This window comes from Lolium rigidum, chromosome 6 (genome assembly GCF_022539505.1).
Source record: "Lolium rigidum isolate FL_2022 chromosome 6, APGP_CSIRO_Lrig_0.1, whole genome shotgun sequence".
Taxonomy (NCBI): Eukaryota; Viridiplantae; Streptophyta; class Magnoliopsida; order Poales; family Poaceae; genus Lolium; species Lolium rigidum.
In genome coordinates, this window is record NC_061513.1 from 3,863,597 (window position 1) to 3,888,219 (window position 24,623).

General features: G+C 41.7%; 1 protein-coding gene across 1 annotated transcript; it reads left to right on the forward strand.

The window, feature by feature from the left end:
- The first annotated feature begins 2,372 nt into the window (after window positions 1–2,372).
- On the forward strand, window positions 2,373–18,257 carry LOC124666455 (callose synthase 3-like). The gene is made up of 42 exons (XM_047203791.1): window positions 2,373–2,613; window positions 3,192–3,292; window positions 3,481–3,605; window positions 3,695–3,788; window positions 3,954–4,064; window positions 4,153–4,269; window positions 4,393–4,485; window positions 4,583–4,674; window positions 4,802–4,928; window positions 6,262–6,399; window positions 6,487–6,563; window positions 6,653–6,752; window positions 7,269–7,391; window positions 7,520–7,634; window positions 8,952–9,286; window positions 9,365–9,417; window positions 9,500–9,560; window positions 10,352–10,433; window positions 10,540–10,589; window positions 10,765–10,851; window positions 11,036–11,161; window positions 11,285–11,388; window positions 11,470–11,554; window positions 11,634–11,794; window positions 11,876–11,999; window positions 12,073–12,170; window positions 12,611–12,746; window positions 12,833–12,984; window positions 13,108–13,217; window positions 13,309–13,434; window positions 13,575–13,643; window positions 13,724–13,898; window positions 14,388–14,532; window positions 14,997–15,116; window positions 15,192–15,310; window positions 15,468–15,551; window positions 15,864–15,976; window positions 16,057–16,286; window positions 16,370–17,167; window positions 17,262–17,312; window positions 17,471–17,656; window positions 17,741–18,257. The coding sequence occupies exons 1-42, from the start codon at window positions 2,373–2,375 to the stop codon at window positions 17,987–17,989; spliced, it is 5,883 nt and encodes a 1,960-aa protein (XP_047059747.1). The 3' UTR covers window positions 17,990–18,257.
- Window positions 18,258–24,623: the final 6,366 nt, after the last annotated feature.

A 24,623-nucleotide genomic window follows, 5' to 3' on the forward strand; every position in this document is an offset into this window, starting at 1 on the left:
CTCCCTTTTCTCTCATCTTTCTACCAGCTCAGCACCCATGCTTTACGCCAACATTCATCACCGGCTACTACGCAGTTGCTGTTACACGACCACGACTAGTACGGCTTTATTCTCTTTGCCCAAAAGGCAACTTCGTATCCTGTTCCTATTTTTGTTCCCATGTTCTTGTTCTTCCCAGAAATCCTTTACTTAGTGCATGTTACTTCTCCTTCCTCCCCGGGTTTGCGATCTCATGGCCTGGGATCCATGTTCAAAATTGATTTGTAAATCCCGTATACCTTTTGGCTTTTGTTTGGGTCCTAATAAACACACAAAAATATTACTAATGTCGTTGTTCCGTTGACACAAATGAATTATCCGTCCGTTTACGTTCCACAATCTATTTTCCACCAGACTGTTGTATTTCAAAATAATGTCACAAAACTAGGCCTCACATCCACATGGCACAAGGCTGCTACATTTCACCGGTTTACTAGTCATCATGCGAATGCGCACAACACACAATGTACATAGGGTTACATGCACGCCGGAGTTTCTTAACGGAGTTCATAAGGGCGCTGGCATATCCTATTTGTTTGTCTCTTGGAATTAGACGGTGCTTTCGTTACAACGGTCAACATCCCATAATACTACGAAGGCCAGTCGATGCTTTTACATGGGACACCATGGATGATTATATAAGATGACATCCACAGTTCTGTTGTGCCAATGGCTGGGGAGGACAACATGAATTCATGTGATGTAGTGTCAACATCTCAAGACCGATGAAACTGATGACGCACCATGAGATCGAACCCAGGGGTAGAAGTATAGGTGGATGGACATGGTTAGACTCGTGCATGGAAAACAAACAAAAATAGCATGGGGAGATACAATAGGAATAAATACACACATTCACACAATAAGGCTGGCGAAGGCAGTCGAAGAAGAATGCTCGCGACAAGATAGAGGATGAAACCAGAGGCAACTCCAACATCGCGCATGGCGGTGAACCGATCACCGAACTCCAAGTTTATCGCCCACCGTGGCTTGTTAAAGCCGATTATTCCATAGGAATCGTGTGTGTCTCGCCTTGGTGCGACAATTTAAGTTTATTAAAGATGATCTTTATTGAAAACGTAGGTGCTATGTGGCGTTCCGTTCGTTTGTGAGAAAAAAATAACACGCGTAACCATGACGATGCGGCAAGAGATCCCACATGTGGTAGTTGCGATGTGCATCACGGGGTGCTGCTAGCTTACATTACATTCACCCTAGCCAATGGTGAAATTCTGACAGTGCAGTTTGTCATGTAGCTATTGTAACGGAGGGGAAGAAAATATGAGGGGGAGGAGAGCTTAGCCACCGTCCGTCTGAGAGGAGGGGAAGAGTATAGCATTGCCACCTCACCTCCACAACCATCTCCTCCATACCCCCGTCACAAACCTCGGCCAAACCGCTGGTCACGACCACCTGCACCTGATGTCCCTCCGCCCTCCTCGAATCTCTGTCTCGGCCGCCCCGCCCGACCATCCCGTTAAGCAAGCCCCATGCCCTTTTATTTTCCAGCATCGACAAGCCGCACCCCTCAAACCCTAAGTCCTTTGCCGACGAGCCGCACCTTGAACCTCCCGACCCTAAGTCTATTGCTCCCCTCTGGCTCTCTCTAAGCTTGCATACTTCGATGAGCTTGGTATTTCGGTGGCGAGGAAGAGGAGGGGAAAGCAAGCGGTGTGAGAGAGAAGAGATAGTAGATCGGTTAAATAAATATACATATCTTCTCAAAAAAAAAAAAATAAATATACATATAGATTTTGGAATGTGAACACAGCCAAAACTTGGGAAAGCCAAAGGCTGGTTGGTAGGCACCGCCACCAGCCAGATATATCCACGCAATAACCAAAGGGAGTTTAGTACTACCGGACAAAGTATTTAGCATGAAAGCCGACAATGGCCGTATCCTCAGCTTATAATAGTAATCACAAGTGGGACGACCAAGAGCAAAGTCCGTACTGACATCAGTAGCCAAGTCATCTGCTAATAATGGAAAAAATGACGAAGCTAAACTAAAGGAAAAGGATTGAAAAGCTTGGTCTCACCCATTTCTTCCCCGTTTCCCTTCCGTCAGCCGTCAGTTTGGTGTGTGAAAATGAAAAGCAAGTAAAGCAGCGGAGCCGGAATTATCGATCAGCTCTCCCTTTCCGCTTTCCTTTCATTCCCTTCGAGACGAGGAGCTCTGCGCTGCTCTGCTCTCCACTGCTGCACCCACCACCATCACTCCCATCCCCAACCAAATCCAATCGATCTAGGGTTTCGCCACCGCCGGAGCGCCCGCCATTGGCATGCTAGGCGACCAACCCTCGGGCTGCACCTAGAAGCAGCAGCAGCACCGCATGGCGTCCTCGTCCGGGAGGCGGACGGGCCCCGGCGGCGGCGGGGGCGGGAGCGGGGACGCCTCGGCCTCCCCGGCCCCCGGCGGCGGCGGCAGGAGGATCCTGCGCACCCAGACCGCGGGGAACCTCGGCGAGTCCATCTTCGACAGCGAGGTCGTCCCCTCCTCGCTCGTCGAGATCGCGCCCATCCTCCGCGTCGCCAACGAGGTCGAGGGGAGCAACCCGCGCGTCGCCTACCTATGTATGCTTCCTCTTGCTTTGCTTTGCTTCTCCACTCTTCCTCTTTTGTTTACTGCTAGTACTAGTTACCAAGGGAACTAGCACCGTATTATAGTACAGTACTAGTATTATACTCTACCTTACCGGACGACGACTCACATGAGTGAGTACTAGGACTATCATAGTTAACTAAGTTGGAGTGACCATAATTCCCTAGATTCCCTTGATCTAAAATAAGAAATCCCTAGATGCCCTACAAACTACTTGTACTATATTTCTTATACACCACACTAATAATAGTTTACTAATTTGGAGTGACCGTAACTCCCTAGATCCCCTTGATCTAAAAAAAGAAATCCCTAGATGCCCTACAAACTGCTACTACTATCCTTCTCATACACCACACTAACTAATAATACTTAACTAATTTGGAGTGACCATAATTCCCTATAAACCCTACAACTGACCACTATCTTTTCTTACTGCCACTAATAGTAGTTGACTTATTTGGAGGGCCCTACCTGCACCACAAAGTACATACTAGTACTACTACTTGCTCTGCTGCCTCACCCAAGAATAACGAATGGATGTCGTGCGCAGGTCGCTTCTACGCCTTCGAGAAGGCCCATCGCCTCGATCCCACCTCCAGCGGACGCGGAGTTCGCCAGTTCAAGACCGCGCTCCTGCAGAGGCTCGAAAGGGTACGTACCCGTGCGTGCATGCATGTGTGCCTCGCGATGGAAATTTGTTACCGTAGCTACAATGTCCCGTTGTAGCTTGAATTAATTTGTATAGGCTGTTCTACCTCAATAATAACTGGACGATTAATCCAAGTGGCATATTAAATGCTTTACCGTATGCTTCACCTTTTAGCTACCTGCTTCCTCAGGAGAACGACCCCACGTTGAAGGGGCGGGTGAAACAGAGCGATGCGCGCGAAATGCAGAGCTTCTACCAGCACTACTACAAGAAGTACATCCAGGCGCTTCAGAACGCCGCTGATAAAGCTGACCGGTGAGTGCAATCTTTTTTTCCTTCTATGTGTCCACATGCTGCTGATGCTGACTTGTGTCTTGGCTCACCCGCTTAATTTGCTTGCTCAGCGCTCAGCTCACAAAGGCGTACCAGACTGCAGCCGTCTTGTTTGAGGTCCTCAAGGCCGTCAATGTTTCGCAGAAGATAGAACTTGATCAATCGGTGAGCCCTACTTCTCTGTTGCTCCTATCCTATGCTGGATTCTTAGCTTGTTCAGCATTTTGTTTCTTTTGTCACGTTGCATTTGTTTTGTTTTGGTTTGTGTCGTTTCCTCAACGACAACCAAAAATACAACTGCCATTCATTCCCCTGTTGTAATTGTTGCAGATTGAGGAAACTAATAAATTAGTTGAGGAGAAGAAAAAGCTCTATCTCCCTTTCAATATCCTCCCGCTCGATCCTGACAGCGCGCATCAGGCTGTTATGCAATATCCCGAGGTTCCCATTCTGATCTTCGTCTCATACTTTGGAGAGATGTTGAGATGATAACAATACGACTTATACCATGTTTGATTCTTATATGTAGATACAAGTCGCTTTTCACGCTCTTCGTAATACAAGGGGTCTGCCATGGCCCAAGGACCATGAAAAGAAGGCTAATGCAGATCTTCTTGATTGGCTTCAAGCTATGTTTGGCTTCCAGGTTACCCACCACTTTCATATCAGATGTATTCATGTTGATGATCTGTTCGTGAGCTCTGGCGTCAACAAAACTCCACCACTGCTGATACATGTTCTCTAACTTCAACCATCACTTTTGCTGCAGAAAGATAATGTATCCAATCAAAGAGAGCATCTCATACTCTTGCTTGCCAACGTGCATATAAGGCAGCTTTCCAAACCTGAGCAACAACCAAAGGTATTGGCTTTCGCAAAATACACGTGCGAGAGGTGTGTGCACATGAATCCTTGTGTAATGATTTTGTTTACTCACTTCCTTTTGGTAATATTTTCAGTTAGATGATCATGCGCTGGATATAGTTATGAAGAAGCTCTTTAAAAACTACAAGAGATGGTGCAAGTACCTTGGCCGCAAAAGCAGCTTATGGTACGATGTTTGATCTTCAGTGTAAATTTTAGATGTTAGTCATGATTATGTGATTTAGCCCAGGCATGCAGTTATAAGCTCTTCATGGTACTTTGGTTCACTAATTAGTTGATCATTATTTTTCTAGGCTGCCGACTATTCAACAAGAAGTACAACAACGTAAGCTTCTCTACATGGGACTTTATCTGCTCATCTGGGGCGAGGCGGCTAATTTGAGATTTATGCCAGAGTGTCTTTGCTACATCTATCACCATGTATGGCCAATTCCTTCCTTGTTTGTCTAAGTAACACGTGATCTGTATAATGGTCCAGCGAGCTGAGTTTTTAACTCTTAAAGGAGTTCAATGTCTCAATCTGGTTTTCTGGTTACAGAAATATTGACACAAAGGATAGTAAAACTATCTGTGTAGGTTTTTATTGTTGCCAAAATGTACCCTACCAATTTTTTGGTCATGACGAAAAGTCACAAAGGATAGTAAAACTATCTGTGTAGGTTTTTATTGTTGCCAAAATGTACCCTACCAATTTTTTGGTCATGACGAAAAGTTTGGTATTTGTTTGGATGGTTGCGACATGCCAATGGCCCTTTGCCCACTATATTACATTTTTCATCCCAACATTAGCCAACTCATGGGTAAGCAAAACCATGAATATTTGGTAGGACAAGCTTGGGCTCAAATGAAACACACCTTGTATAAATCTAACCTGCACAAATTGGTTGGCATCTTGTGAGGAGTCACATTCCATTCACTTCCGTATATGGGAAAGTATTTGTTGAGTGTGACTTATCTTAGGCATAAAGACTTGCCCGCAAAACTTACAATTAAGACAAGCAATCTCTCTCTCTGTCTCTCTCCGCCTCTCTCTCTCTCTCTCTCTCTCTCTCTCTCTCTCTCTCTCTCTCTCTCTCTCTCTCCCTCTCTCTCGTGAAACCGTAGTTTAGCTACAAACTATGTCAGTACAATATTAGGTAAAGTGTGGTTTCTACGTGCATGGCTCCACTGATTATTCAGTAGCCACTAGCTAAGACTGTCAAGGTGAGAAGTCCTTGACAGCTTGGCCGCATAATGCATGTTCTTAGCACTAAAGCATCAAACACTGTTGTTTACATGATAGCATATATTAGTTCTTTCCAAGGTAATCCTGTACACACTAAGGTACTAAGCAAGAAAGTTCAAACAATCCCTATGTTTGCACATTCCTGTTTCTTTTAGGCGTGCCTCTTAGTATGCTGGGCCATTTTAAATGAGCAAAATGTTATGGTTAATACATTATACTCCCTCCATCCCAAAATAACTTGCTCAACTTTTTTCTAGATATGGATGTATCTATAACTAAAATGCGTCTATATACTTCCGTATCTAGACAAAGTCGAGCAAGTTAATTTGGGACGGAGGGGGTATTTCTTTGCTGGCAAAGATGATTTTGTTGCTGTGTTACACTTCCTCATCTTTTAACAACAGTGACGTGTTCATGGACATGATAGGTAAAAGAAGATGAACATTGCTGTAGGTGTAGACCTTAGCTCTTGCGAAGAGGTGATTTGTGGCAAGTGATGTTAGTGCCTTTTCTTTTATTTCGTTGCAGATGGCTTTTGAATTATATGGTATGTTGGCTGGAAATGTGAGCCCAACAACTGGTGAAAATGTTAAACCAGCCTATGGTGGTACAGAAGAAGCCTTCCTTAAGTTAGTTGTCACTCCAATTTACAAAATTATAGAGATGGTAAGGTTTCTTCATTTTCATTTTCATGTACTATTAGTTTCAAGCACATTCAAGATTCAACTTATATCCCTTGGAATTTCTACATAGGAAGCTGAACGGAGCAAGACAATAAAATCAAAACACTCACATTGGAGAAATTATGATGATCTCAACGAGTACTTTTGGTAAATACAGCGTAATTTGATATTTTCTTGCAATATTTTGAACCAGTTATATTTCGAAACCCATACATTTTTTTTACATTGCTTATCAGGTCAAGAGATTGTTTCCGACTAGGATGGCCTATGAGAGCTGATGCTGATTTTTTCAAGACTCCGAACTTTGCTCTTGCTCCTCGTGATCAAATGAGTGGAGTAAGTCCACTGATATGGATGTAGCTTACTTACATAGAGATCAAGTACCTCTACTAACATTCAAATAAACAACTTAATAGTGTGATTTGGGAAACATGCATGCATTTAACTGTCTGATAGAAAACATAACATTTGATACCATACCGCATAGTTTAGTTCGTGAGATGATACATTTTTTTTATTGTGCAAGAATGAGTATGATGGTAGATTTAAGGTACCTGTTTATAACCCTTCTCTATTTTTCCCAACCTCCAAAGATTCTTGGCCTATGATAAGCTTCTGTTCCCATCCAAATGATTGTAAGTTGAGTGCAGGGGTAGATATTTTTTATGCAGCACAACCGACTAACCGAGACAATTTTGCTGGGTTATGTGTTTTGTAATCTTCAGATGAGTTTAGAGAAAACTTCTGTTAGTTAAAATTTATTTATAGATTTGCCTTGCAATAAAGTCAAATAAAAGTTTCAGTTTATTTCTTCAGTCTCTTGTGTTATTTATATTTCTTGTTCTATTCCAGGAGAACATACCAGCTGGTAGTGACCAATGGATGGGAAAAGTCAACTTTGTTGAGATACGGTCATTTTGGCACATTTTTCGTAGCTTTGACAGGATGTGGAGCTTCTTAATTTTATCTTTACAGGTTTATTGTGATTTCCCACCTTCGTCTTGGGCCTGTTCTTGCAATTACACTTTTGGTGTTATTTGTTTCCTTATCCACACACATATGGTGACATGAATTTATTTTTATCTGTTTTCTCTTCTACTCAGGCCATGGTCATAATTGCTTGGAATGGTGGCACACCAAGTGATGTCTTTGATGCAGGAGTGTTCAAACAGGTTTTGAGCATATTTATAACAGCTGCAGTAATAAAATTTGGTCAAGGTATGTTGGCAATACGCCAATAATACCCCTCCCCCACCCTACCTCCCAGTATTATTGGTTGTATGCACATTAATCTTTTTTTGTAGCTGCCTTTGTTATGTACACCTCATGTTACTTATCAGATTGCAAAACCACCCAATAGCTTGAGGGTTACGCATGATATTAATTTTGACTAGGACGGTGGGGCGTGGTGGCACGCCGCGCCTGTGTGGGTGCAAGGTGAAGAGAAGTTATGATTTTATTACAGAGTTCCTCAAGCTAGCTAAACAGATATTGCTTCCTTTCATTCAAATGTAAAATATTACACCATATGATTAAAAAGATGAGATAATTATCTCATTACAAATTTTGTCAAGCCAGCTAAACTGATATTACTCTCATTCAAATGTAAATATTACAGCACATGACTAAAAGATGTTATAATTCCTAAGTAGAGCTTACGTCAATACTCAAAGATATCCAAACTAAAAGGTACTAGTACACCCGTCTATAACTATGCTTATGTAGTACCCATGCTGAGATGTCTTCCACCATTTTTATCCTTCAATCTTTACTATTCAGAGAACACAATCCAACAATGCTTGGAGGTCTTGGTGCTTCTGGTAGGAGATTAAATGGCGAATCCAAAGTCTGAGTTCATCTAAATGTACTTGCACCAAGCATATCTGCTAGATAAAAAATATTTTTGTCAGAGCTCCTATATATATATATACTTCCAAGTCAGTGGCTGCTCTATTAGTAATATGCTTAATGTGCTAACCAATTGGGACAATAACATAATAATGCATTTTTATTTTTCATCTTTACTTTACTGATAGACTACAAACGAACTGTAGATGTCAGATCCATAAATACAACATATCATGGATTTTATGCACATTTAAAAAATAGAGCTGGAACTTACCACATCCTGCTCTTGTAACAATATCTGAATATGGGACTGAAGGGGACACCTGCAGATACCATATGGAGGAAGGCCTCGAGATATTCATGTTATAAGGGATGGAGCTGTCTATTGCTAATAGTTTGACTGGTTATCTTTGCCGTTTACCCTAAATCTAGCATAAGTTCTGCACATTATGAGCTTTTGCTGATCTACAGGCAGTGGTATCGCAGCCAAAGTATTAAGTGCATGATCTATATCCTGTAACAAAGCTTGATGAAAGTACTTCTGTTCAGTTTGATTTTATTTTCCTGAACATAATATTCGTAGCATGAAATCGGAGGAGCATGGTTGTTGTTCAGGATCTAATATTGTTTGTACTCATTATACATTATTTATCACTGGTTAGGTTTAATAATTGTATTTTGATGCAGCAATTCTGGACATTGTGTTGAGCTGGAAAGCAAGAAAGAGCATGTCTTTCGCTGTTAAACTTCGGTATATCTTAAAATTACTATCAGGAGCTGCTTGGGTTGTAGTTTTACCAGTAACTTACGCATACGCCTTGGAGAATCCTGGTGGTGTTGCTAGAACAATCAAAAGTTGGTTCGGTAATGGGCAGAAGCAGTCATCCTTATTCGGCTTGGCTGTTGTGATATATTTAGCACCAAACATGCTGGCAGCCACATTATTTCTTTTTCCCGTCCTGAGGAGAGCTCTTGAGAGATCGAATCTTAAAGTCATAACTTTCATTATGTGGTGGTCGCAGGTAATTATCCTTTGGCAGTTATATTGAAACTGTTGATTCTTGACACCCTTTTATGCTAAAATGTAAAACATTCTACAGCCTCGCTTATTTGTCGGCAGAGGAATGCATGAAGGCGCATTCTCCCTTTTCAAGTACGTTTGCCCATCTAAGCACTTGTTATTCTTTCTGAATTAGCTTTTCACATTCTCTTTCTAAGCATCGTTGCTCTTCTAGGTATTCAATGTTCTGGGTCCTTCTCTTGGCCACAAAATTGGTAGTGAGCTTCTACGTGGAGGTATTACTCGTAACTGATTTCATCAACATTTTGCTAGACTTGGCATCTGAGTATATTTCTGCATTCTTAGAGTGGAATATGTAAGATGTTTTGGCAATTACATAAACCCAACTCCTAAGATCAATAGCATAGAACTGACAATTAAAGGAGATCATCATAACTTAGTTTTCACATGGCGTGTATTTGCAAAGAAAATTGCACTGCAATTCCTTTAACTTGGGCATTTAGATCTTCCACAAGTGACATACTTAGGTCAAAACTATGCATGTCCAAGAGCAAGATGAACTCAAATACGTGACTGCATGTTTAGGTCCCTGCATGTCCACAAGTGACATACTTAGGTCAAAACTATGCATGTCCAAGAGCAACATAAACTTTTTTTTGAAGTAAAAACTGTAGGGGAGGCCCCGACAGTTAAATTTTATTTGTAAGAAAAAATATTTACAAGATAGGGGTAGGGGATGTACAAAGGGCGTAGCCCAAGGGATAGCTACAAGCTATCTAGCCAGCTAAGAAGGGAAGATCTAAGATGGTCCTTCATTCTGTAGGAGAGAAGGAAAAGGCCCCCTTTAAAAGCAAAAGGCCAATAATTTCTACTAGGTCCCTGCATGTCCATAAGTGATTAAACTCTATACATGTTGTCGAACTATAGCTAGCCATTTCAAGGGAAATTTTGTCCTTTTAAAGTTTTTAGGGCTAGGAAAAGAAACCTGTATCGTTCCCCATTACTCGTAGATGAACTCTTGCTTGTATTATGGAGTAAATTGGTTGCTCATATTCCTGACCTGCAGATCAAGCCACTTGTGCAACCAACAAAAGATATAATGAAGACACCAATAACAACGTTTCAGTGGCATGAGTTTTTTCCACATGGTCTCTCTCTCTCTCTCCTGAGTGGCATCTCCACATGATATCTCCCTCGAAATGCTGTTTTTTAAATCTTTTTTTAACATGTACTTAATTTTGTTTTTGTCTGCAGCAAAGAACAATATTGGTGTTGTCATTGCACTTTGGGCTCCTATCATTCTTGTATGTATTCTGTCTGTCCTCTTCATTGCTTAGAAATTACTGCATCCATTCAAAAATATAAGCCTTTTTAGAAAGCTAAACTAGCTTTCTAAAAAGGCTTGTATTTCAGAATGGAGGTAATAGAACAGAACAAGTTGTTCTTCCTATTTTGACTCTCCCCGGTTTAATGGTTCAGGTCTATTTCATGGATACCCAAATATGGTATGCAATTTTCTCAACGTTAGTTGGTGGTATCTATGGGGCATGTCGTCGTCTTGGTGAGGTTAGTAAAACCGACCAGTATCCTACTTCATTGTTCAATAGCTTTGTCCTTTTAGGTCTGCGTCAGTATGTGAAACTGTTCATAGCTAAACCCGTATTTCTGGATCCAATTGTGCTCCTGTGTGGATTATTGTACAAGGGAACAAAGTAACTTACAGAGTATGTTGTTGGTTTCACTAAAACAGATACGGACCCTAGGAATGCTAAGATCTCGCTTCGAATCTTTGCCCGAGGCTTTCAATGAACACTTGATTCCAAATGAGTCAAAGAGGAGAGGATTCCGCTCCACTTTCTCCAGTAAACCTTCTCAGGTCTATATTTCTTGATTTGGACATCTTATGCGAGTCAACATTAGGTGTAGATATCTGCCATGAGAAAGCATTTATGTCTTAATTTTTTCTATGCTCTCATCTGACATGCTTAAGTTACTTTAGAAACCCGAGGATGGCAAAAAAGAAGAGAAAATAGCTGCAAGATTTGCTCAGATTTGGAATCTAATTATCACAAGCTTCCGCGAGGAAGACTTGATAGATAATAGGTCGGGTGTCTGATGTCTACCCTTACATTTTGACTGCCTTCCTTTGAACTTTTACTGATCTGTTTATTGTCTTTCGGTCAGGGAGAAGGACTTGTTACTTGTTCCATACTGCAAAGATCGTGAAATGGATATAATCCAATGGCCACCTTTCCTGCTCGCTAGCAAGGTACATATTCTCATTCAACTCCTTGTTATTTTGGTGAATTGTGGCATGGTTTCATTTTATTTCCTTAACTGTATTTCAGATTCCAATAGCATTGGATATGGCTGCAGACAGTGGAGGAAAAGATCGTGATCTAATGAAAAGGATGAAGTCGGATCCATATTTTACTTATGCTATCAAGGAATGCTATGCTTCATTCAAAAACATCATATATGCTTTAGTGGTTGGTCTAAGGGAAAGAGAGTATGTTCTACATTGTCATTCTTAAATGCGATTTAGTATTGACTTCTTTATTCTGAACAAACTTCATGGCATATATTTCAGTTTCATAGAAAAGATTTTTAAAGCGGTGGATGATCATATAGCAGAGGAAACTCTGATAAAGGAGCTGAACATGAGTAACCTACCTACCCTGAGCAAGAAGTTTATCGAGCTGCTTGACATACTGGTATAGAATTAGTGATCATGGTTCAGCTCATGATCAATTTGTATGTCACCTAATTCTTATTCTTTCCGTGCAGAAAAAGAATAACAAAGAAGACCGGGGTCAGGTCATCATTTTGTTCCAGGATATGCTCGAGGTGGTTACAAGGGATATAATGGATGAACAACTCAGTGGGTGAGAGGCCTTACTATCATTTTACTGTAGAAACTAGCAGCATGGCCTTTTCTATTTATAGAGTATAGGGCATTGCACACACAACGCAGTGTGTGAAAGACCTAAGTACCATTATACTTTAAAATTAGCAGAATGCCCTTCTTTCCTTTTAGAGAGTAAGGTGTTGCGCACACGCACACATGCTGCACACGTGTGCAAGCAACTGGCTCATCAGCACATATTACCCTTAGTGATTGCTCACTTCCTGTACGGTGTATATTCTTCCCAGTTAATAGATTTGTTCGTACGTTACTTGCAATAGTTCACTTTCTATGCATGATTTACCATCAGCCACATGACAGGTTGTTGCACCGATTTCTTTGGAAATCACATGCTATAGGTTCCTGGTTGTTCTTTGTGTTGTTTTTCATTACTTACATGTATTGGTAACTCTTGATCAGGCTACTGGAAACGGTACACGGTGGAAGTAACAGGAAACATGAAGGAATTACACCACTTGATCAACAGGAACAGGAACAATTGTTCACTAAAGCTATTGAATTTCCTGTAAAGGAATCACATTCATGGCATGAAAAGGTTATGTTTCTGATTGTTTTTTTTTGTTTGAACACTCCATATTAAAGCCAAGCTTCTAAGATTCGTGCTCATGTTGTTGGTTTCAGATAAAAAGGCTGTACCTTCTGCTCACAGTGAAGGAATCTGCTATGGATGTTCCTACAAACCTGGATGCTAGAAGGAGGATATCTTTCTTTGCTAATTCCCTTTTTATGGAGATGCCACCTGCTCCAAAAGTGAGGCACATGCTGCCCTTCTCGTAAGTGTTTCTTCTCTCTAAAATTTATGATATATTGTAGGAGCACTATGCTTGTTGATTCATTGTGTACTGGATCTGGATTAGCTTTTGACTTGGCGCATATTGACGGAACAACTTGTGTAGTGTCTTGACTCCTTACTACAAAGAAGACGTTCTTTTCTCTTCACAAGCACTAGAAGACCAGAACGAGGATGGGGTTTCTATTCTTTTCTACCTGCAAAAAATCTACCCTGGTACATCCATGAATGTCAAAAGAATTCTCTTGTCCTAGTAATCTAGTCTTCTGAACATCAAACTCATGCTTGCCTCTCCTCTCTTTTGCAGATGAATGGAAAAATTTCCTTGAAAGGGTGCAGTGCAAGGGTGAAGATGAACTCCGTGAGACTGAACAATTGGAAGATGAGCTTCGCCTTTGGGCATCGTATAGGGGCCAAACTTTGACGAGAACTGGTATCCCCCTTTGCCTCACCTGTCTTCGGCGCTATATTTCCTTGACGAAAAATATTTCTCTTAGAACTGGAAAAACATTAATGTGCACAATTCTTGTTTGGTATTGTGTCTGCTTTAATAATATTTGTACAATCTTACAGTAAGAGGCATGATGTACTACAGACAAGCTTTGGTGCTTCAGTCTTTCCTTGATATGGCCAGAGATGATGGTATTTCTACGTAACTGAGTTTGTATACTTATTCAGTGATTCTGAACGCAGATGTTAACTGGTTTTCCTGCTTTCCTCAGATCTTATGGAAGGCTTCAGAGCTGCAGACATATTATCTGATGAATCACCATTATTGACTCAATGCAAAGCTATAGCTGACATGAAGTTTACATATGTTGTATCATGCCAGCAATATGGTATCCAGAAACGGTCTGGCGATCATCGTGCCCAGGATATTCTGAGACTCATGACAACGTAAGTATTGATTCAAGAATAAAGCTCTGCAGAGATTATTATTATGAATTTTCCTCGCCAGTCATTTCATTGGGATATCATCTCCTCACTTCTTGAATTCACCCTAAATAGTTGGATGCCCTCTAATTCCTTTCCCTGGCGCGTCACAACTGGCATAATATATTGTGAAGTACTCCACACAGAAATGGATTATGATATGTAGTTAAACAGTAGAAAATTGTGTTAGGTTGCAGGATTGTCTCAGGGCACAAGTATTACACCTATCAACTTCTTATACATGTAGAAAATTGTCAGTTTTCCATGAGTGTATACAAGATGTCTTTTTGTATGCTGCTATGTCTGACATGCTAGCACTGGTATTCCATGATACAACTTAATATTTTCATTCTTAGTTTTTTCAATATTGAGTACTGCACTACATTCTATTAGTATAGCGGTATTCAAACTCTGCACTTCATCACTGATTGAAAAGCAAACTTTATTTTTCAGTTATCCATCACTTCGGGTTGCCTATATTGATGAAGTTGAAGAGCCAAGCAAAGATAGGAGCAAAAAGATAGAAAAGGTTTACTACTCAGCGTTGGTGAAGGCAGCTGTAACTAAGCCTGATGATCCTGGTCAGAAACTCGATCAGGTACCGTGAAATGGCCTTTAATTCAATGTTGATTATGCCTAAGATAATCATTCTGTATATGTTTCTAACCACTTAGTTGCCTTCATAATTGTTTTCTGCGATGACAATAACAATTGGTCTGTTAGTCTGTAAGACTAAGATGCTCATTATCGAATCGCATCCAAACATTTTTTTCTACTTTTGGCTTGTGTCGATTGAGGTATATATAAATACCTATGTATGTAGGTCGCTGTAGGTTCATTGAGCCGATTAACCATGCTGCAATGTTTGAATGTTTCTAAAAAAATGTAGTACACAGAAGAAATAATCTAAGGAACCAGCTATTATATTTTTACATACATGGTATGCTGAAGAATGTAATAGAGGCACAATAAATGTTCCTATAGGGAAGGGGTGCATTTTCTTACCTCAGTGGTGCCGAATGATATCAACTTATTTACCTTGCATCATCATTTGCTGTGTAGGACATATACAGGATAAAACTTCCAGGTAATGCTATATTGGGTGAAGGAAAACCAGAAAATCAGAACCATGCGATAATTTTTACTCGGGGGGAAGGCCTACAAACTATAGACATGAATCAGGTAATGCATCATTGGTTGCTCTTATCCTGCTAGTATTTTTTTTGGCCCATTAGTTATGTCGTGCTTCCACAACAGGAGCATTATATGGAAGAGACTCTGAAAATGAGAAATCTGCTGCAAGAGTTTACAAAGAAACACGATGGTGTGAGGCATCCATCAATACTTGGTGTAAGAGAACACATATTCACTGGCAGGTAGATGTTACTGACTGGCCCTTCACCCTTTAAATTATTATGATTATTTTGTAACCTGTAGCCTTCACCCTTTAAATTATTATGATTATTTTGTAACCTGTAGCCTTGCCCTACTTGGATACTTATTATTTTTATAATCTCATGCTTGCTTTTGTAGTGTTTCTTCTCTTGCTTGGTTCATGTCAAACCAAGAAACGAGTTTTGTGACAATCGGACAACGTGTACTTGCCAATCCTTTGAGGTAACTCAGCATTTTATGGATACATGACTCGAATCACAATATAGTTCATGACATTCATAAGTTAAATACTTCCATTTACTCATTTTTTGTATGTTTCTTTCTACAAATTCAGAAGTTATTAATTCTGCAATTACTGAAACTTCATTGTAGTTTTCAATTAAGTGCTGCTAGGTTTTGTTTATTCATCGAGTGGGCTGCTTGGTTTTGTATCTTTTGTCAGCATAACTATTCACTACTAACTTGATACTTTTTTCCCAAAGAAATTTTAAAGAACGCCTCTGTGTGATTTGTTTCCCTGAACATTATTTGCAGGGTTCGATTTCATTATGGTCACCCTGATATCTTTGACCGACTTTTCCACCTCACAAGGGGTGGTGTAAGCAAAGCATCTAAAATTATCAATCTTAGTGAGGACATATTTGCTGGTATGCTATCAAATCTTTGCTAGCTGTATGGTTCCTAGAAATATTATGCTAATAGCCTAACACCGGTTTTTCTATGACAGGATTCAATTCAACTTTGCGTGAAGGAAATGTTACACATCATGAGTACATGCAAGTTGGCAAGGGAAGAGACGTTGGTCTCAATCAAATTTCACTATTTGAGGCGAAAATAGCATATGGTAATGGGGAACAAACAGTGAGCCGTGACATCTACCGACTTGGACATCGTTTTGATTTCTTCAGAATGCTGTCATGCTACTATACTACCATTGGCTTTTACTTCAGCACAATGGTACTGTCTTTGCCCTGGACTTTCTTACTTTGTTCAGCCATTGGTTAATTCTAACCTTTGCAGTTTTTCTGTTACCTTTCCAGATTACGGTATGGACCGTGTATGTATTCCTCTATGGACGCCTGTATCTCGTCCTCAGTGGCCTTGATGAAGCACTATCCACTGGAAGAAAGTTTAAACACAACGATCCTCTCCAGGTCGCTCTTGCTTCACAGTCCTTTGTGCAGCTTGGGTTCCTGATGGCACTCCCTATGATGATGGAAATTGGCCTGGAGAGAGGATTCAGAACTGCATTGAGCGACTTTGTGCTTATGCAGCTTCAGTTAGCATCTGTCTTCTTCACATTCTCTCTTGGGACCAAAACCCACTACTACGGGAAGACGCTACTCCACGGAGGAGCAGAGTACAGAGCTACTGGCCGCGGATTCGTGGTGTTCCATGCGAAGTTTGCTGAGAACTATCGGCTGTACTCACGGAGCCACTTTGTCAAGGGCATTGAATTGATGATTTTGCTTATCGTGTTTGAAATCTTTGGGCAGTCGTATCGAGGAGCGATTGCGTACATCTTCATCACGTTCTCCATGTGGTTTATGGTTGTCACCTGGCTCTTTGCACCGTTTCTGTTTAACCCTTCCGGGTTTGAGTGGCAGAAGATTGTTGATGACTGGACTGACTGGAACAAGTGGATCAGCAACCGTGGGGGTATCGGTGTGTCACCTGAGAAGAGCTGGGAGTCGTGGTGGGAGAAGGAGCATGAGCCTCTTAAATATTCTGGAAAGCGTGGCACTATTCTAGAGATAGTGCTCGCATCACGCTTCTTTATCTACCAGTATGGGCTTGTTTATCATCTGAATATCACCACACACACCAAGAGCGTGCTGGTAATTTGCTGAGCTCATTCAGTTTTACATGATGTGGATCTGATCAGAGCTGTGTTTACACTGTGGTCACGAACGTTGTTTAATTCCCTTTCAGGTTTATTGCTTGTCGTGGGTTGTTATCTTTGTAATTTTGCTGGTGATGAAGGTAAACAAGCTCTACCGCCTGTTCATTTTACCGTCAGTCCTCAATTTGATTGTCCATGCATCAGTAACATCTAAAGGCAATTTGTCGGAGCCTGTAGCAGTGTAGCTGCTATACAGACTTGGCATCCTCAAACTGTTGACTGATTCTTGTTAATACAGGGTGTGTCGGTTGGGAGGCGGAAATTCAGCGCGGAGTTCCAGCTCGTGTTCCGGCTGATCAAGGGGCTGATATTCATTGCATTCATCTCCATTGTGATAATCCTGATCGCTATCGCCCACATGACGGTCCAGGACATATTCGTGTGCATCCTTGCCTTCATGCCGACAGGGTGGGGCCTGCTCCTGGTAAGCTCTCATGATCCTCCTACTTTTGGTGAATCTCTTTGCACCCTACTGCCGTGGTCTTAACACATATATTTGAACCAACAGGTTGCGCAGGCCAGCAAGTCGGCGATCCTGAAGGTTGGGCTGTGGGGCTCGATTCGAGCGCTGGCGCGTGGCTATGAGATCATCATGGGGCTCCTGCTCTTCACCCCGATCGCGTTCCTGGCGTGGTTCCCATTTGTGTCGGAGTTCCAGACCCGGATGCTGTTCAACCAGGCGTTTAGCAGGGGCCTGCAGATCTCCAGGATCCTTGGCGGGCACAAGAAGGACCGGGCGGCTCGGAACAAGGAGTAGTTGGCTTGGAACAGGGATTAGTCGGTGGTAGCAGTAGGAATGTCAACTGTAGCGGTTGTGATAGTGTGTAGCAACCCCGGTTGTAGTGAGTATGAGCATTATGTGTATTGTCGATGACTGCTGACGCCGGTTCCAAGTGGAGAATCATGATTTGTATTAATTGGAGATAGCAGAGAAAGGCAGTAGCCCATTCTGATTGATTAATCGCAGCAGCTCCATCAGCTGACTGACCTTTCTTCATCAGCAAAGTTTGTTCTGTCTTGTGTTTTCTAGATAAGTTGGAATATTTTCCATGTTGTTTAGTCAAAACACTGAAGAAGATAGCTTCTAACTCTCTAGCTCTGAAGGTGTTTCTGATGGAGCTGGAGGTCGGTAAGATGGGTTATAGGTTTCTTTTTTCTTTTGCGGGGGTAACTAATTTTTTATCACTCAATCATAGGGTTACAATCAGCTAGCCCTAGCTGTGTTACAGCATCTGGAGTATGACGTACCCACAAAGCTGTTCGAATCTCCAAGTATCATCCCTGCCCCTGCTCTTCCTTTGTCATCGAAGGAATCAAAACCATCAATGGCAATGCATTCTCCAAGAATGTTTCCGAGATGGGTAATGCTAATGCTGCAGCCTGTGCTGACAATGCAGTCGATGAGGTCTCGAAGAATGATACTGAGGTGGGTAATGCTAACTGTTGCAGCGGGTGCTTTCTGATGATGGCACCCGGAGAGGTGGTGCTTCCTCTGGTGCTGGCAACGCAGTTGAGTGAAGGTTGACACCTAGATGGGTAGGGGTGTAAATAGCTAGGATGATTTCCACGCCGAAACCGACTTTGAATCAATTTTAAAGCGTTTATATCTGATTTTTAAAGAATCTGGCGGATAAAGATATCCGATTTCGAAGTGGTGCTCTGGATACGGTATATGATATGGTATAGCAAATAACATGCGGATATGGATTATCCAAAATTTAATTAGGATAATTTGAAGGTTTTAAACTAGATAATCTGATTTTGAGTCAAAAACCAAGGCCAATCTCACAAGTTTAGTAGTTATTGAGTTATCGAATTCATTTGGCGAACATGTTTAGCTCTAAATTCTACCAATGTATGTATTTTAGCGTAAATTGTGTCTATCTTTTCTTAACTACACAAGATTAAAAGTTTAAATTCCTCTCAAGATTTGCAAGAACTATATCTACTTACCCTACTTACCCATGAGAGTATATATCCGACTATTTTTTGTTTCCGGTCCGATTTCGCCCCATTTCCGATTTGAATCCGAAGTCCGGTATATCCACATTCGAATCCAAAACCGGTCAATATCCGCTCCGATCCGAATCCGACAAAATTATATGGTAAAGGATATGGTACGAGCAAAATCCAATCCGATCCGATCCATTTACACCCCTACAGATGGGCGACGCCTCCGTTGATGCTGACAATGAGAATAGCACAAAGGGTGACAGTGTGATGCCTCCTCTTGTGCTGATAAGGCAGTCAAAAAGTCCCCATAGAATATAATAAATCCTGAATTTCCTATTTTTGTTTGATATTGTCATCTCTTTTGAATAAATCCAACCATCAATTTTGAAAAATAGCATATTCAAAAGAAAAACTAATTTTTTAGTTTTTAAATAGACGTGATATTTGAAATGAGCTTCATGTTAGTAAAGATCAAAGAGCCTAGTTGCGCTAACAAAGTGACAAGTGCAGATAATAATAATGTATTGAAAATTTATGTGTTGCCGCAAAAAAGAGGCAAGTGCAGAAACAGAAACAAGTATCATGTCAACCTCACTAGGGGTGAGTTTGGTTGCTCGCATGGGATTTTTCCTCTTTGTGTAACTTATGCGTGGAAACTTGACTTAGGCCATGTTATGCAGTTCGTTTGATCACAGGGGAAAAATAGAAATGAAAATTGGTTACATAGACGTTGAGGTGTATTGTGTTTAATAAACTAATTCTACTCACCCATGTTTCGGTTTGAGATGAGCTCTACATGAAAAGATGTGCCTCGGTGTTGTAATTTCATTCCATTTATCAGTTTCTGGTTTCGTTAAGTGTTTGAATTTCTGTTTCATGTTCATATTTAGTGTTTCTTGACGAATTTTGTCAAATCATTTGAAATTTTCTCCGAGTAGTAGCTTCAACTTACCGTTTCACACAACTTTCATAGGCAGTAGAAGTTTCTCACTTTTAGGGTGGGCAATCAAACACGTGATTTTTGGTCTGAGCACGAGAAATGGGTATGCGAAAACCAAACTGGCCCTAGCAACTTCGCTAGGATTAGCTAGTGTGCTTATATTATTTTACTATTTGACATGTATTGTAAGGAAATAGAATACTACTATATAGCTGAACTTTCGCGGTAATTATATGTGATGGCACCAGACAAAAATCAGAGATCGAGGTGAGCTTCGTGCCTGGTGCGGAAACGGGTCATCGATGAGTATTCTGTTCGTGATAACTGTCAACGTACAGCGACAGCAACAGGTAAAGTCTACTACTGGGTCAGATCTCAGAACAAATGAAGGTGGATCCATGTAAGAGAGAGGTGGTCAACTCATGCCTTCATGTGCATATACGCAGACGCGATACCAATTTATTTTTCTATCCTGTTCAAAGTCTGCATCTGAGGACCTAACACCAAAGCAGGCAGGGCATTCAGGAAGGAGGAAGAATTGGTTGGAGAACAGGTCCATGTCCGTCAAGTTGACCTAGTTAGTTATCTGCATTCATGATGCATGCATATATAACGGAACGATGAGAGGCTTCCGTGATTCCTAGCTTGCATTGATTTGAATCTCGACATAACAGGGTAAGTACTCAAGACCATAATGCAGACACAGACATCCTGACTGCGACAGATCAAAGCACATGAAGCATAGAGACTGCAATAGTACTCCTCCTCCTCAAAATATAAGTCGTCTAAGAGTAATAGTTAAATCTTACTAACTTTGACTAAACATTTAGGAAAAAATTCCATATCTACAATATTGAATCGATACATTGAGAAAATATGTTATGGCGAATCTATTGATATTAATTTAGTATTATAAATTTTTATACTTTTTTATAAAAACTTGGTTAAAGCTAAAAGAAGCTGACTTTTAACTAACCTTAGGCGCCTTATATTTTAAGATATGTTAAATTTGTTGCCCAAAAAGGAAATATAAATGTGAGTAAATAAATGAGATGATCAAGGAAAAGAAGGCGGTAGGAAAGAGCTAGCTCCGATGTACCTATGTAGCAAAAAAAATTCGAGATGGGGGAATTATCACCCACACAACTTTTTTATTAGATTATTCATAACATTTTATAAGAAGAATTACAAAGATCAAAACGAAGCCACCAAACTAGCGATAACTCGCTAATCCTACAACACGATGAAGGAGTCAATGAATAGAGCAAACACCCTGACAACGCGCATCATCTAAGAGCATCTCTAGCAGATCCCTAAACCGCAAACCGCAAAATCCCATATCCGCCTATCTAGGCCACCTCAAACGCGTTTTGGATTCCAAAAAACGGCCGTGCAGTCCAAACGCACCAAACGCGGCCCACATAACAACATATTCGGGAATATGCTGCTATGCGGGCCGTGTTTGGCGCATCTGGACTGCGCAACCGTTTTTCAGCCCGCAAGCAGAAACCGCAAACGCAGGGTTTATCTGAATTATTCGATAATTCTCAAATGCAGCAACATAATCATGCAAAATAGATTATTCAAAGTACTCAATCATACATGAAACACGGCACCAAAAGAAGATCGAACATCACATCATGAAAGAGGGAAGTGATCACGCGTCACCGTCGCTTGCCGGCGCATCGACATAGCCGCCGCTCGCCGTAGCGTCTCCACCTCCGGCAGTCATCACGGCAGCCATGGAAGCGCGTGCAGTTTCCCTTCTCCGCGCCAAGATCTTCGTCTTCGTGAGCTTCCACCACTCAAGGGTCTCCTCATCCATGGCCACCGGGTTCATCAACATAGTGGCATTCTCCGTCGCGATAAGCTCCGCCATGGCACGGTGCTCCTCGGTGCGTGCTCTCTTCTCCTTAATATCGGCCTTGCGCTTTGCATCCTCCCGGAGTGTCGCCCATTTTTCATCTTTCTCCCTTGCCTTCACCTCCATCATCTCCTTCTTGGCCATCAAAGTCTTGATCATCATCGCCTCTTTGGATTTCACCATCACATCGATCTTGAGAGACAATGAAGTGGCCTCTCCTTGCCTCTTGATCTTCTCCTTGGTCGCCTTGCATCCATCCAGCCTCTTGTCCTTGTTCTTCTTTTTTCTCAAGCACGTCATCCTCCTCCTCCGCCTCATCCAACTGGATGAGCTTGTGCTTCGGCCGTGGCGCCTCTTGTTCCCTCAACTTCCATTTCGGATTGTGCTCAAGAAGTGCATAGCAATGAGCGAACTTGAACAGTACATGCTTCAAACCCGGCATCTCCCGGAACCTTTGATGCCCAATAGCTTCCCAATCGCCGGTGTTGGTGCCGCTCGGTAGCGCATTCCTCACTCCCTCGATGCAACCTGACCACCGGCTGCACGCCATCTTGATGGTGTCCCATCGGCCTTGGAGTGAGCAGTAGGAGCATGTCGGAGTAGTAGAGAGAGGCGGCATCAATTGGAAGAATTTATCCTCGATGCGTTGCCAATACCTCTTTCCGGTTTGGTCGGTGCTGGTTGATGACGCGTGATGCACACGTCCGTTGGGAACCCCAAGAGGAAGGTGTGATGCGCACAGCAGCAAGTTTTCCCTCAGAAAGAAATCAAGGTTATCGAACCAGTAGGAGTCAATGACCACGTGAAGGTTGTTGGTGGAGGAGTGTAGTGCGGCACAACACCAGTGATTCCTGCGCCAACGTGAAACCTGCACAACACAATCAAAATACTTTGCCCCAACGTAACAGTGAGGTTGTCAATCTCACCGGCTTGCTGAAAACAAAGGATTAAACGTATGGTGTGGAAAATGATGTTTGTTTGCGAAGAACAACAAAGAACGAGAGATTGCGGTAGATTGTATTTCAGATGTAAAAGAATGGACCGGGGTCCACAGTTCACTAGTGGTGTCTCTCCAATAAGATAAATAACATGCTGGGTGAACAAATTACAGGTGGGCAATTGACAAATAAAGATTCAATACATATCATGATGATCACTATGAGATTTAATCGGGGCATTACGACAAAGAACATAGACCGCCATCCGACATGCATCTATGCCTAAATAGTCCACCTTCAGGTTAGCATCCGCACCCCTTCCAGTATTAAGTTGCAAACAACAGACAATTGCATTAAGTATGGTGCGTAATGTAATCAACACAAATATCCTTAGACAAAGCATTGATGTTTTATCCCTAGTAGCAACAGCACATCCACAACCTTAGAACTTTTTGTCACCGTCCCGGATTCAATGAAGGCATGAACCCACTATCGAGCATAAATACTCCCTCTTGGAGTTACAAGTATCAACTTGGCCGAGCCTCTACTAGCAACGGAGAGCATGCAAGAACATAAACAACACATATATGATAGATTGATAATCAACTTGACATAATATTCTATATTCATCGGATCCCGCCAAACACAACATGTAGCATTACAAATAGATGATCTTGATCATGTTAGGCAGCTCACAAGATCTAAACATGATAGCACAAGAGGAGAAGACAACCATCTAGCTACTGCTATGGACCCATAGTCCAATGCTGAACTACTCACGCATCAATCCGGAGGCGGGCATGGTGATGTAGAGCCCTCCGGTGATGATTCCCCTCTCCGGCAGGGTGCCGGAGGCAATCTCCTGAATCCCCCGAGATGGGATTGGCGGCGGCGGCGTCTCTGGAACTTTTTCCGTATCGTGGCTCTCGGTAATAGGGTTTTCACGACGGAGGGTATAAGTAGGTGGAAGGGCAGGGTCGGTGGAGGCACGAGGGCCCCACACCATAGGGCAGCGCGGGCCCCACCATGGCCGCGCAGCCCTGTGGTGTGGGCGCCTCGTCGCCCCACCTCGTATGCTCTTCGGTCTTCTGGAAGGTCCGTGGAAAAATAAGACCCTGGGCGTTGATTTCGTCCAATTCCGATAATATTTCCTTTGTAGGATTTCTGAAACCAAAAACAGCAGAAAAACAGACAGCGGCGCTTCGGCATCTTGTTAATAGGTTAGTGCCGGAAAATGCATAATAATGATGTAAAGTATGTATAAAACATGTGAGTATTGTCATAAAACTAGCATGGAACATAAGAAATTATAGATACGTTGGAGACGTATCAAGCATCCCCAAGCTTAGTTCCTACTCGCCGTCGAGTAGGTAAACGATAACAACAATAATTTTTGAAGTGACATGCTACCAACATAACCTTGATCAACATTATTGTAAAGCATATGAAGTGAATGGAGTGATTCAAAGCAATAGATTGCTAACAAAAAGATAATGACTAAACAACTGAATCATATAGCAAAACTTTTCATGAATAGTACTTTCAAGACAAGTATCAAAAAGACTTGCATAAGAGCTAACTCATAAAGCAATAGATTCAAAGTAGAAGGCATTGAAGCAACACAAAGGATGATTAAGTTTCAGTAATTGCTTTCAACTTGTAACATGTATATCTCATGGATAACTGTCAACATAGA